Here is a 13,682-nt window from a genome sequence, read left to right on the forward strand (position 1 = left end):
CTTGTCCATTTATAGGTGACTTATAATTGTTTAGTAGAGTCATATTTATTTATTTTGGAAAATTAATTAAGGTGTATCATTTGTTTTAGCACCCATCCGGGAAAATTCAAAGAAAAACTTAAAAGGAGAACGATGGAAGTGACTCCTTCTAATTCAAAAACTCCCAAACCTCGAGGTGGTGGCACCAAAAACTTGCATGCAGGGAAAAGGCGAAATGACACGGGTGGATGTTTGCCTGTAGAACAAGAGGATGATAATGATGAAAATAAGGGTGTAGTATGAGGTGATGATGAAAATGGTGGCGGAGGGGATGATGAATATGGTGGTGATCCCGTACCTCTAACTTGATTTTTTTTCTCAAAATTGATGCATGTCATTTTAGACTTTTCGATGTATTTTTTATGACGTGGAATATAATATGAATGATAAAATGTGGTGTAAAGAGATGATAAAGATTGAAAGATCTCTTCTTAAGGATTTTTCTTATATAGAGCTCTCAAAGTTAGGCTTTAGAATCCTTCCGAAACCGTTTCTCCTTGAGATAAAAGTCAATTTTGCGTCCAAACATGCCCCATAATAGTGTCAGGTTCGGCTAATACCTTGCCAACCTTTCCCGGCCGAACCTGACAAATGAAATTTACTCCAGGTGGTTGTCAGCTTCGGCTGACTCGATTAGATTACTTTTAAGCCAAACTTATCTCTGTAAACATTTCGAAAATCTTGATTTGTAGGCTCCAGGTTCGGCTAACTCGTGATGATGAGTTATCAGCCGAACTTATCTCTGTACACTCAAGTTTTTAGATTTAATTTTGGCCATAACTTCTTCGTCCGATATCGGAATGGCCTCATTCTTTTTGCGTTGTTTTCGTCTTTTCGTTCTCTTGAAGATGACGATAATATCTCATTCATTTGAATGAGTTTAATTTGGACATTGATGTTCTCCATTAGTAGACTTCACTATCGTTTGGGGTTAGGTTCGGCTTATTCGCAATACTATTTGAAAGCCGATCTTTGAAGTTCGGCTCATCAGCACATTCTCTTTAAGCCGATCCATGGAATTTATTTGGTGCGAAAAAAATTCTATGACAGTTCGGCTTATAAAGAATTCAATTGTACAAACCGAACTGTTCTTATTTATCAAGGTTCGGCATATAAATTATATGCCGAACCTAACTCTGGTGCGCCAAACTACATACAAAAATCAAAACTTTTGGTGAATTCAAGCTACAAAATGGACATCAAACAACATCTACAACCATACCTATGTATTATTAGCATTGGGTTCCTCATCCATGTACTCATCTTCGGGATTTGGCTCCAAAAAGTCGTCATCTTGAGCTTGAGAAAAAAGTTGAGTTTGAGATTGAGTTTGGGTAAAATCATTTTCATAATCCAACAAATAAACCATCTACAGATCTCCATCGTAATTGATATGAATTTTCTTAGCTTTACGTGATGAAGATTCACCTTCCTCACTCGAATTTGGATCACACATCGATCAATAATCACAAAGATCTCAAAGAAAAAGAAACTTTTTTTCTTTACTCCTCTTCTTTTTCTTCTTCTAAAATAACTCACTCACTCTCTTAAAAAAGAAAATTATTATCCGAAGTTAACACTAAACTAACTACAATCATTAACAACTAATTAATCAAATTAACAATAATTTAACACTAATCAGTCAAGGGTATTTTTCGCATTTATGAAAATATATTGGATAAGGGATACCCTAAAAACACTATTTCCAACCCTGTTTTTGTCTTATTTTATATGCCCCAAAATTATCTTGTATGCCCCAAATAAGGGTTCAAAGAAAAACGGCAACTTGAAGCCCAGTTACAAGCCTAACTGGATAGGCAGAAAAAGCAGTTACCATCCATAGCCTCCCATTGAATATATCACGTCCCTGAAACTATGGTGTTTGAACCAATCAGGTAAAGAGCCCGTATACAAATCTTTTTATCTCGATGATCACTTCATCTTTATCCCTTCCCCTCTTTTTCTCCATCACACTTCTGTTTCTCTGCCCATAAAACTGCAAACGGCAGAATGGCCCAAACCTTAGTCTTAATCTTCTTCTCTCTTGTAGAGTTCCGCGATTCAAGTTTCTCTTTCGCTGTCAGTTTGAGTGACCAGTCATGTCTCATTCGAGTTGTGAAATAGTCCCATATGTCCCTAGAGAAAGAAAGAACAACCTAGCAGTATATGATCAACATCTTCTGCAGTAACATTACAGAAACTGCAGTTGGTTTCTTCTATGTCACATCCTCTCTTGTTTAAATTGTCAACTGTTCGTATTGCGTTTTGTACAGCAAACCACACAAATACTTGAGCTTTAGGAGGGATGTGCTTCTTCCAAACATAGCCGAGACTCGAAGATTGTTGGGGATTGTCTTTCTGCGTTATACATTTGTATCCCTCTCTAGTTGTGTAAGCATCTCCTGACTGGAACTTGATTGAATCCAACTCTTCATTTAGAGTAGCTGGAAACCCCCAAAAGAGTTAGCATGCTGGAGAAAGCCTCTGCCACTTCTGAGCTTCAATTTTTCCTCAGTTGTATCCTCCATCTTCCATTGTGAATTAGATCTGCCACTCTAGCTTTTTTATGAATTGCAGCCTTGAAAGCTATAGGATTTATTTTTTTTTGCATAGAGGAGTAATTCCTTTCCAGATGTCTAGCCAGAACTTAACAGTTTTGCCATTACCAATCTTTATTTTTGAATTGGAAAAGACCAACTCACTTTCCTTATGGATTTCTTTCCAATAACCCCTTCCTTGTGGCAGATTGCATTCTAGTGGACATAAGTCAGTCTCATCTGATTTGGTTTTGCATTGAATCACCTTCCTCCATAGGGCTTTGTGAATCTCCATCTCCATTTTTCCATTAAGGCTTTGTTTGTTGCCCTTAAGCTCCTAATTCCCAAGCCTCCCATTGCTTTTGGTTTCACCATTGTTTTCCATGCTATCCAACAAATTTTTCTCCTTCCAGAACTAGCTCCCCATAAGAAGTCTCTCATAATACATGTCATTTTTTTCTCCACTGCAACTGGCATTTGAAGTGATTTGGATCATTAGTGGTTTATGATAGCATGAGATTTTTGTGGACATGGTTGTAGTTGTAATGGTGTAACAATCAAATGAACAGGATGAGAGAAAAGAAGTTCATGTGCAGGGATTAGAGAAAACATAAAAAAAAAAATACTTCACATTAATTTGTTATCTCCCTAATGACATGGACGAAAGAGAAAATCAATCTTTTCCGCCACATCACCTGCCATGTCAGATCAGCTGTCAAGTAGCTGTTAAAATGCTGGTCAAATAGCATTTTCGCCTATCAAAATCTGTGTGTGTAACATTCAGATCATTGATAAAATCTCACAGAAATCCGGTAAGATATAAAAACTTATCATCATTAGCCTTATTAATCTGGAAATTGGCACTGGTGCATTTGTATGAAAAATACAAGTCGAAACGAGTAAAAATTTATTATCATCAAGAGTGCAAATACTACGTAGTATTTCACCTTACTATCTGGACTTGAGGATCAATTGGGATAAGAACTACAAAGAAATGAAAAAGAAATACAAAGAAAAGTGTTATCAAAATGTTTCAGACACCCAAGGAGGAATAAAGCAGCATTAGCTCTCAAGCCCAGCGAAAGGCAAAAGCTCTTAGTCGGCAATTGCGATTCTTTTTTAGAAACAACCCCTTGATTAATCATCATAAACAATAGACTAAAGTTTTGAACACAAGAAAACATTATACAAAAACGTTCAGAGCAAAAAGGAAAAAAGAAGATCAAACTGAGGGAAAGAACAGCAACTATCCCATCAGCCACATGCAAACTGAGGGAAAGAACAGCAGCAGAAGATCACAAAAGCTTTTTAAAATCAAAAAAAAAAAATTGCTTAGGAGAAAAATGGAAAAAAGGAAAGATGGATCACAGTACTGGATGTGAAAACCTCTTCTGTTGAGAAAGAGATTTAAACAAAGAGCACACTGTATAATCTTGGTCGATCAACTGGGAAAGGATCATCACCTCCATCACAACATTACCTAAAAAAAATGACAATGACTACCCATAAAAGGCTAGGAAAAGAAAATTTTGAAATGACCATTTTCTAGAACAATTACGAATTTTATAGTGTTTTGAGGACAACTAAACAATCTTCAGCCCTTTAGATGATCAAGTTGTGCGGTTATCTACTCAATCATTACAGGTGCTGCAATTAGAAAGAGAATTTTCAAATTTTAAAAGTCTATGCCCCAAATTTTCCCTAATGCAACCATTGAGCAGAAGAGCAAAATAATTTTTCTTCAAGAGGAGGATTCAAGGAGAACAGATGCCAACATTGACCAGATAATGAAGCCAATGTCGCCCTCAGACATAACCAGAGTATCAGATTTCAATATCACTCCAATTTCACTACACTAAGTAAACTATACTTCACTACACTAAGAAAAATAAGGTGTTTCTTGACTACCCCAAACTAAGTGTCAGGTCTTTTTATTATTCTTCATTCTTTCTTGTCACCCACAAAACACCCTATCAAAAATCAATATGATTCCAAATGCCACTACCCTAAACAAATTCTCATAAAATCCAATTCAACAGTATCTCTTTAATTTAACAAAAACACTTTTACCCTGTACACGTGTTGTGTCTTTTTGCGTCCTTCACGATACATCTGCTAACATTCTACGGTAACTAAATATTCTAAATACCTATCAGCAGCAGTAAAAACAAAAGAGAAGCACACGCCTTGACAAGGTTATATCGATCATATATGAAACCAGCTTTATCCAACCAAATAACTTGGATTAGCCTACAAATACATTATGAAGTTTAACAAAATTACAGCCTTTTGAGTATCTTCAAGGTTGGGCAAGGTAATGTAAACTAAATAGGTAAGATCAAATAAGCAAGCAAAACCTATACTTTCAGCTCTAACTCATTCCCATTACCTATCACAAATTAGCAAGTAAAAAGAACTGTAACTAGTAAGAGTTCCTCGCGTGCGTATCACAAAGTAGAGTAAGCCCCTCTCCTCCAAATGATTGTCACCCATTTCAACAAGATTACTGACTACATAACAGACATATCAAGAACCACAAATGTAACTACTCTACATAACTGATAGCAAACTTTCATAGTGATGCCTGTAATATAACAACACGAAACTGAAGTCAATTATAGTGATTACAAGTTGCATTCAAACCATCTAATCATTCAACTTTTGCATCCGGGAAAATTGTACCTATAACTTAATACAAACCAACATTAATTTGCATGTAGTTTGTATTGACCAGTGCTAGCATAAAGATTCAGTAATATTATACTCATTTTCATCACGCAAATTCTTGATGAACAACACACCAAAGCCTATGATGCAAATTTTAACATTGAGAGTGAGGGGAAATTACTTACATGCTTACAAACCAGTTAATTCAAATCCAAAACCATCTCCTCCCTATAAAAGCCCCTAATTCAGAAACAAGAATGAATCAATCAAAACCAAATTTTCGCATTCAAGGAATTGTAACAGCAGCTACCACTATTAATTCACACTTCAAGCACACAGAAATAGGATTTCAGATACAATCAAATAGGTATCAAAATTAACTTTTATCATGTAATGGTTATCACATATTAACAGATGCAAACCCTAATTATGTTACCAATCTAATACTAAAATTCTCTCATATACAAAATGAAAATTTGGTTACCTAAGTAAATGCTTGTGGATCATAAGAAAACTCATTTGAAAAACTTCAATTTAGTGAAATTCATCATTTAATTAGACACCACCATCATTCTTGTTTGATGTTACGTAAAGAATAATAGTTACAGAAATAAAAAAACGACGATGATAGCAGGGTTTTAGGTTTTGGTAAAGAGTTCGAATGAGCAACAGTTGTGGTGGGGAATAGGGTGGAGACTCGACTAGAGAGGGGGCGGAATTAATATAGAGAACAATGTTATATGGGCACCCGACAAATACCAGTTTGGGTGCCATGAGGGACAATCGATTTTTACTTGACGCTTCTTATTTTCACTTTTTTACTTTCACCTATTTTCCTCGATTTTCCCTATTTACCACCTATGTTTTTCCTATTTCCCATCCATAATGTGAAAACCAAAGATAATGCGACTACACCTAGTACGGGTAAACAAAACCCACTACCCTGCAAGAACCAAAACACCATCACCGTATTAGCCTATGTAGGTGTTAATGGAAGCGGGATCGAAATGTAATCAAATTATGGGTGAAGGACTTTTAAGCTTAATTCTCCCGACCTACTTTTTTTTTTCTTCTGATTTACCGTCTACAAAAGTCATATTAAAATTAACTATAATTGTTACCATTCTTTTATTTTTATTAAAAATCATTAAAATCAAAAACCATTAACCCTACGTTGGATTTGGTTTGATCGTGATTGGTTAGCAACTCATTAATCAGGTGGTTTTACCTTATTATCAGACTTTCAAAGTGACTCAAAAATAAACTACAAAGAAAATAAATATCGACCCCTAATTAGTAATTCGGCGAATTATTCGCGAACGTATCTAAACTGTCCGAATTCGAATCATACGGCGGAATTTCTTGAACGCGCGTTATATGGTGTTTCAGAACTGTGCGCGAATTATTCGTACCCACTCAAAATTTGTCTTATTAATTCGCCAAGCCCAGACGCAAACATTTGTAAACTGGACCAGCCAACTCAAGCCGAACTGTCATATCTTTCCCATATAATTTGGTTTTTCAATACAAAACAGGCCCAGCCAGCTCAAGCCGAATTATCATATCTTTCCCATATAATTTGGTTTTTCAAAATAAGAATTCATCTCACGACCTCCCACTCCCTTGTCTCACATCTGAACCACTGGGCAAACAGGTAGTTGCTGAAATAATTAGATGATATTTAATATATATATATATATATATATATATATATATATATTACATTTTTAGCACAAACTATGTCAATACCTCCTAAAATTCTAAAATTTATTATTTAATAATGGCGAATTTTAAATATGGAATTCACATTTATAAAACGAATTATACATGTATGTATCCGTTCCGAACTACTCTCCGAATAACGAACCGTTGATCGATCTTTTGATCAAATCCGACCTATCTGAATTCGTATAATTCACGTACGTATGCCGTCCCGAACTACTATTTGTACCCTAAATTGCTAACTAGAAAACCGATCAGCTAGGGCCGTCTAAAGCATAGAGCGGAATGGTCAACCACCCTAGGCCTAAATTTTAGAGGGGCACAAAGAAAAAATTAAACATCCATATATGTTTTGTTTAGGCCGGTTCTTACGGGGGTGGCTAACCCATTCATATGTCATGCCAGTTGGTTTGAAAAATTGGCCGAGCCAATATGTGAACGTTAAGCGATCGAGTCTCGATCGTGCACAGTCGGTGCTCTATCGTATATAAATAGCGCCATCCTCTTCAGCTTTCATTCACACATATTTCTTTTTCTCTTCACTATAGAGAGCAAACCAGAGGGATCTTTTGCTTAGCTTCTTTGAAAATGAGTACCAAAACAACTAGAAAAAGGAAAAACAACAGAAAAGACAAAGAAAAATTGACTACTGCAATATGTGATGGCGTCTATATCTAGGATAAGGAAAAAGAGTTCATCAATGTTAGGCAACTAGTTGATCCTGATGTATTAGCTACGCATACATCTAGTCATCCCGAGCGAGTTGGTTTATATAAACATCATGTCCCCCTCAGGTAGTAGTCAAAGAAGTCGTGGAGGTCGTAGAAGTCGTCATTCTACTCCAAATTTAGTGGAAGAGACTCAGGTAGCAGCAGGAGGAGGAGACGTAGAGCTGGCGGATATCTGTTTCCAGATCCTTAGTGGTTTCATTCCCCAAGGTCTTGTACTTACTCCTGGTGGTGGAAATGTGGATACATTTAGGAAATCTGCAATATAAACCCAACAACCACTTCAGCATTTCACCCATTTCAAGCACCTGCTCATCCAATTCAACCATTTCATGTACCATATCAAGGTTATGAATCGCCTGATGCTACTCAATCACCATCTCAGACTCAAACTATTGAATTTACGACATGTTGGAGGATCAAACATAAGCGGGGCATGTATCTTTGGAGGTCAGGGAAATCGTTAGTTTGATAAATATTATTCCTTTTAATGTAATTGCACTTTTATTGGATGATCATTTAATGTAATTGCACTTTTGTTGGTAAATGAAAATCTACTTTTACATTCTTGCTTAAAAAATTTAGAAATTAAAACCTATGAATTGGATTAAATTTGGGCAAGACTTTCGATATTTCATAACAACTTTCATATCGGAACTCTTTTTCGTTGTTATAAACCCAATCTACACGATACCTTTGTTTAATATCATGTGTCCTAGTTAATTCTAGAGTCGTCCTCTATTGACCTAGGTTTCTTCTGTAAAACATTATTAAGTCTACGACTAAAAGACTTCGCTTTGGGATTTGTGAAGCCAGGTCCGATGATATTTACCTTGATAGTTTGTGTATCCTGATCTTGATTTTTTGTTATCGAGGTTTTCGTAATATCTTTCAGGAAAGATAGATAGTAATCGCAAAGTTATCTACGTCTCATACTTTGTGATTCATCTGGATAGATACCTAAAGACTGATCTTAGTTGATCTTTTGAAGATTGTTCTTGAGAGGTGGCTAAGAATTTGAGATGCTCTTCATGAGTCGTAAAATATGGATTTGTGAGGTTTGCTAGCTTTGTCCATTGCAAACAGATTTTTACACCTTGATCTTTGATCTAAACGGAAATCAAATAGGCTTATATGTTAGAGGCATATTGGTATCAAAATTCTACCTTCCGATCAAGCAACTCTTAGGCTATAAAGGACGTCAACTAACGGAATCAAGTGCATAGAACCTTGCGAGGTTCAAGATACGTAAGGAGCGCGACTGTAACTGAAGATACGTAAGGAGCGCGACTGTAACTGAATCGATTAGAGGGTGGATTCGATTTCAACTACATTCCCGAACGAAGTATGATAGTAGGTTAGTGTCTGTAACGGCATAATACGAGGTCCCGAGACTTTTCTGCTATTGCGGTTTCCTCGTTAACAAAGTATCTAGTATCTTATGTTTTCTCTTTTCCAAATTATATTGTTTATCTTTATAATTTGGTTTACACAGGTTTGTACGTATTCACTCTAAGTAGATACGGCCGCTTAATTGTAATCGATTACGAGACTAGTTTCATGTAAAATACGTATCTTGAAAGATAGATAACAAGTTTAATTCACTTGGGAGAATTTTGATTGAATTATTTGGATACGACTAGATTGATCTTGGATATTGATTTTTGAGATCGTCCAAGTTAACAATCAGGTTCGCGGACCTTGTGCCTATATACATACTGATTGAGTAGAGGTTCAGATATAAACTCTATATGCATATTGTCAAGGATCATTAAGTTGGTATACTTACTATTATGTTAAGTTTTGTCTATACAGGTTACCGAACGAAAAAGTTGGGTGTATTGGGTATCCCCTGCGTTTTGAGTAAACACTAATTGACATCGTGAGAAGTTAAAAAAGGGAATTATTCCCGTGAAAAACCGTGAAGAATAAAAAAGTCATTGTGATAATTTTTGGATATTACGAACACATTCTTGGTCCTATGACTATATAAAAGGTGTTGGAGTTGAGCTGAGGTTTACATAGAGTTTAGCAGAGAACAGAGAGAGAGAGAGCGAGACCGAGAAGTTGAGATTTTCCTGCTGCTGCAAGAGGAAGAACACGCAAAACAACATGTCCAAGACAGTCGTTAAAAAATGTCAACTTTTCATAGGCTTTGCAATAGTATTTCAACGATAGACTAATAGTAACTACAACATATTTGTTTTATCGTTCTCTGTAACACTGAAATTTGCAACAAATATAAGCATTGAAAATTTCCGCTTTTCACCATTTTCTCTTTTTCATGATCATTTGTAAACACTTTGGCCAATAAAATCAATATTTTTAGAGAGTTTATACCATGATGAGCTAATTCTCGCGTAACCAAGGCAATTGAGGAAGCTATTTACGCATGAATGGTGGGTAACTATTTTATTTTATCTAATTTTTAATTTATAATTCACTCAATCACTGCTTTTGCAGAGTTTTAAATTATCATAATTTTCTAAATTAATTGTGATTCAATTTGATAGGTTATACTTTGTTTAATCAATTAACAATCTATGCTTAGGGAATACAATTAATATTTGAAAATATGCCTGATTATTTGTGAATTAAGAAATAAAGGACTTAAATGATAATTCGGGTTTTGAAATATTTAGCATCATTCAATCACGTATAATAATGGAATCTAGTGTCTTGGTTATTTTTAAAATCTTGAAATCAATTCTGAATTAGTGTTCCTTTATTTTTAGTTTTAGTTTAAAAATCAAATCTTGACAAATCTGATAATCGAACTTCTTATTATCACATTCTACAACACATTATCCCACTATAGGTGACCTCGTTTAAGTATGCACAATTTCAAGACAAGAGGAGACAGGAGTATTTTTAAAATATTTTTTACAATTATAATCTTATGGATAATAATTAGTCAAATATATATAGAAATGATTTATCTTTCAAACTATATCATGGATATCATTAACTTTATACCATTGAAAAGTATTTTTAAACACTCAGTAAAGAATACAAACATAGCTATCGGATTATACATCTTTATTATACTAACAATAATCACCTAAAAGAATAGTTTTAGAAATATTTCATTGTTTTAATGACGTATATAGGTCACCTATTAGTGGTACAAAATTAAAAAAGTGGGAATGTTATTATTACCCCTACTATCCATGGGCTTTGCACAAACACCCTCGAGGGGTAAAAAACAAGTCCAAAACAAAATCACAATTTGTTGACTTCCTTTTTTAACCTTCCACCTTCATTCTTCCTCAACTCATAATCTCATAAAATACTTTATTTCTCCTACCACCACCATCTGCATCTCTCCCACCACCATCACCATCTCAATCGCTGCCGCCATCACTATCTCAATCACCGCTACTACATTTTATAAGTTTGGTTTTCAACAGATCTATAAATCGAGATTTAGGTTTTCGACTTCAATCAAATCTCGAAATCACTGACCCTGCAATATTGCAATTTCAGTTCGAAGTGAAGAGATGAACAAATTAAAATCTCGAAATCACTGGCCTGGAATCGATGAACACATGGAGTAGATGAAGAGATGTGATATCAAACTAGGGTTTGTAGTGAATCTTATACTTACAGAAATTCAGAGACCAAGAGAAATCAGATTTGAAATGAAAGAATCGAAGATTGGTTGAATTTGAGTTAGCAATAGTGAAGATTATCCAGCAGATTCGAAGATACAATTTCTGTGTGATGATGTTGAGATAGGGTTTGTCTTGAATTTGCGGTTGATTACAGAGAATGGAGAGTGATGGGTTTGGCTCAGATCAAGAAGAAGAAAGGGGATCTGGTGGTTATTGATGTCGAGAAGAGAAGATAGTTGCTGCAATAATGGGTTTGATTTATGAGTCTCAGGAAAGAACTTAACTGAAGAAATCAGTGAAGGAAGAAGAACATCGATGAATTCAATTTTGGGTGATTCAGTGAATGTTGGTACTGTTGGGGGTTGTTGATTTATTATGAAATTGGGTTTAATTCGAAGGTTATGTTAATGGAAGATATGGTTAATTACATAATGGGTTTTTGAGAATTGCAGTTGAAGTTGATTGTGTTATTTATTGAATTTGTTGATAGATGGATGAAATGGGGATTGCAGGTGTCATTGGCCTGAGATGGAGCAGTTGAATACTTGGTGATACTGCATATTACAGGGAAGTTATGGACTGTTGGAGGCAGTGCAGAGCTGAGAATGAATGAGATTGACCATGAGATACATGTGCAATACAAGATGGAGTCAGTGACGTTGCTGAATACTTGGTGATACTGCATATTACAGGGAAGTTGTGGACTGTTGGAGGAAGTGCAGAGCTGAGAATGAATGAGATTGAGTATGAGATACAGGTGCAAGACAAGATGGAGTCAGTGATGTTGTTGGAAGCAGATGAGATGAACTGAGAAATAACAAGAAGATGTAGGTACAGGCAATGGCAGGTTGTTATGATAATGTACATGAACTGGGACAACAGATGGAGTCTTGGGTATGGTGGTCTTGAACTGCAACATAGAGTGACATGAAGCTGCATAGTGTTTGTGGTACTGGAAATGGTGGAACTGAAATTGCAATATTCCAGGGGTCAGTGGGTGGTTTGTTGCAGTGGAGGTGGTTTGTTGTGTTAGATGTGGTGGTTTGTTGCAGTGGACTTGTGTTGGATGCGTCAAACTATTGGAGAAAACTTGACCAAGTTGCTTCCATTATTGGAGACAACTTGAGCTAGTTGCTTCTTTTTTTTTTGCAGACAACTTGAGAAAGTTGCTTTCACTTTTGAAGGCAACTTGAGCTAGTTGATTCCAGATTGGAGGCAACTTGAGCTAGTTGATTCCAGTTTGGAGGCAACTTGGTTATGTTTTTGGGTCCATTCATTCATCTGAAGTTACCTTATACATATATCTTAGAGTAGCTGTTGTGTTGAGTTGCTGATGATGGTTGTGCTGCTGATGCTCATGATTTAAAGTCAAGAGGATAAATGAATGCTTAAGAAGTTCAGCAGGAACTCAATATGAGTTGCAGTAGCAGAGATGGAGGATATGGTGTTGCCTGGTGGTGGTTTGAGTTGTGGTGGGTGTAATTGCGACAGACAATATGAACTTGTGTTGGATGCGCGCAAACTACTAGGTATGTATATGTTACAGACCATCAACATCTGTGTAGTTTTATACATCAGTAGTTGTAGTATATTTATTTGGATGTGATTTTGTATATCATTTTGCACTAACAAACCTGTGGTGCAACGGTAGCACGACTGACTCCATGTCAGATGATGCGTGTTCAACTCACGCCGGGTTCATTTTTTGTGTATACTTTTCATAATGTGGAGACAACTTGTCCTAGTTGCTTCCATATGTGGAGACAACTTGAGCTAGTTGCCTCAATTATTGAAGACAACTTCAGCAAGTTGCCTCTAGATGATGGTGGTGGAGTTGGTGGTTGCTAGTGGTGATTGGTGGCGGTGGATGAAAGTGGTGGTGGTTGGTGGCTGTGGTGGGTAGTGGTGGTTGTCGATGGTGTACAGTGGTGCTGGTTGTCGGTGGTGGTAGTTGGCGGTGGTGGTTGGCTGCGGTGGTGGTGGAGAAAAATGGCGGTGATGGTTGGCGGTGGTGGCGGTTGGTGGTTGGCGGCGGCGGCGATGGTGGTCGTTGGTGGTGGTGGGCGGCGGAGGTGGTGGACAGTGGTGCTGGTTGGCGGTGATGGACAGTGGTGGTGGTTGACGGTGGTGGTGGTGGTCGTCGGTGTTGGTGGCGGTTGGCGGTGGTGGACAGTGGTTGTGGTTGGAGGTGGTGGTGGTGGTTGTTGGCGGTGGTGGACAGTGGTGATGGCGGATAGTTGAGGTTTTCTTATTTTATTTTATTTTTTTTATTTTGTTGAATAGTGGTTAGTGGTAATGGTTTTGTATATACATTACATAAAAAAGGGTATTTTAGTAATGTATTATACTTAGGAGTATTTGTAAAGTTCAAAACG

At 36.5% G+C, this 13,682-nt stretch overlaps 1 protein-coding gene, 1 long non-coding RNA gene and 3 other non-coding genes across 6 annotated transcripts; 1 reads left to right on the forward strand and 4 right to left on the reverse strand.

Annotated features, from left to right (window-relative positions):
* Positions 1 to 1,724: 1,724 nt before the first annotated feature.
* LOC113285467 lies at positions 1,725 to 5,916 on the reverse strand. Of its 2 annotated transcripts, none has more exons than XR_003328674.1 (3): positions 5,728 to 5,916; positions 5,429 to 5,483; positions 1,725 to 3,046 (listed from the first exon to the last, which is right to left on the reverse strand). It is a non-coding gene; the product is annotated as an uncharacterized LOC113285467 (long non-coding RNA). The 2 variants fall into 2 exon arrangements; XR_003328673.1 differs by lacking the exon at positions 1,725 to 3,046 and adding an exon at positions 4,628 to 5,160.
* LOC113292252 lies at positions 3,339 to 3,419 on the reverse strand. Its single transcript, XR_003331744.1, has one exon. It is a non-coding gene; the product is annotated as a small nucleolar RNA R11/Z151 (small nucleolar RNA).
* Positions 3,606 to 3,729, reverse strand: LOC113291967. The gene has a single exon (XR_003331665.1). It is a non-coding gene; the product is annotated as a small nucleolar RNA SNORD14 (small nucleolar RNA).
* LOC113292236 lies at positions 3,936 to 4,045 on the reverse strand. The gene has a single exon (XR_003331731.1). It is a non-coding gene; the product is annotated as a small nucleolar RNA Z103 (small nucleolar RNA).
* Positions 5,917 to 12,739: 6,823 nt separating the features above from the next.
* Positions 12,740 to 13,409, forward strand: LOC113290530. The gene is made up of 2 exons (XM_026540124.1): positions 12,740 to 12,836; positions 13,234 to 13,409. Exons 1-2 carry the CDS (start codon positions 12,740 to 12,742, stop codon positions 13,407 to 13,409), a joined length of 273 nt encoding a protein of 90 aa, XP_026395909.1.
* Positions 13,410 to 13,682: the final 273 nt, after the last annotated feature.

The sequence above is a fragment of the Papaver somniferum genome, chromosome 6 (genome assembly GCF_003573695.1).
Source record: "Papaver somniferum cultivar HN1 chromosome 6, ASM357369v1, whole genome shotgun sequence".
NCBI lineage: Eukaryota > Viridiplantae > Streptophyta > Magnoliopsida > Ranunculales > Papaveraceae > Papaver > Papaver somniferum.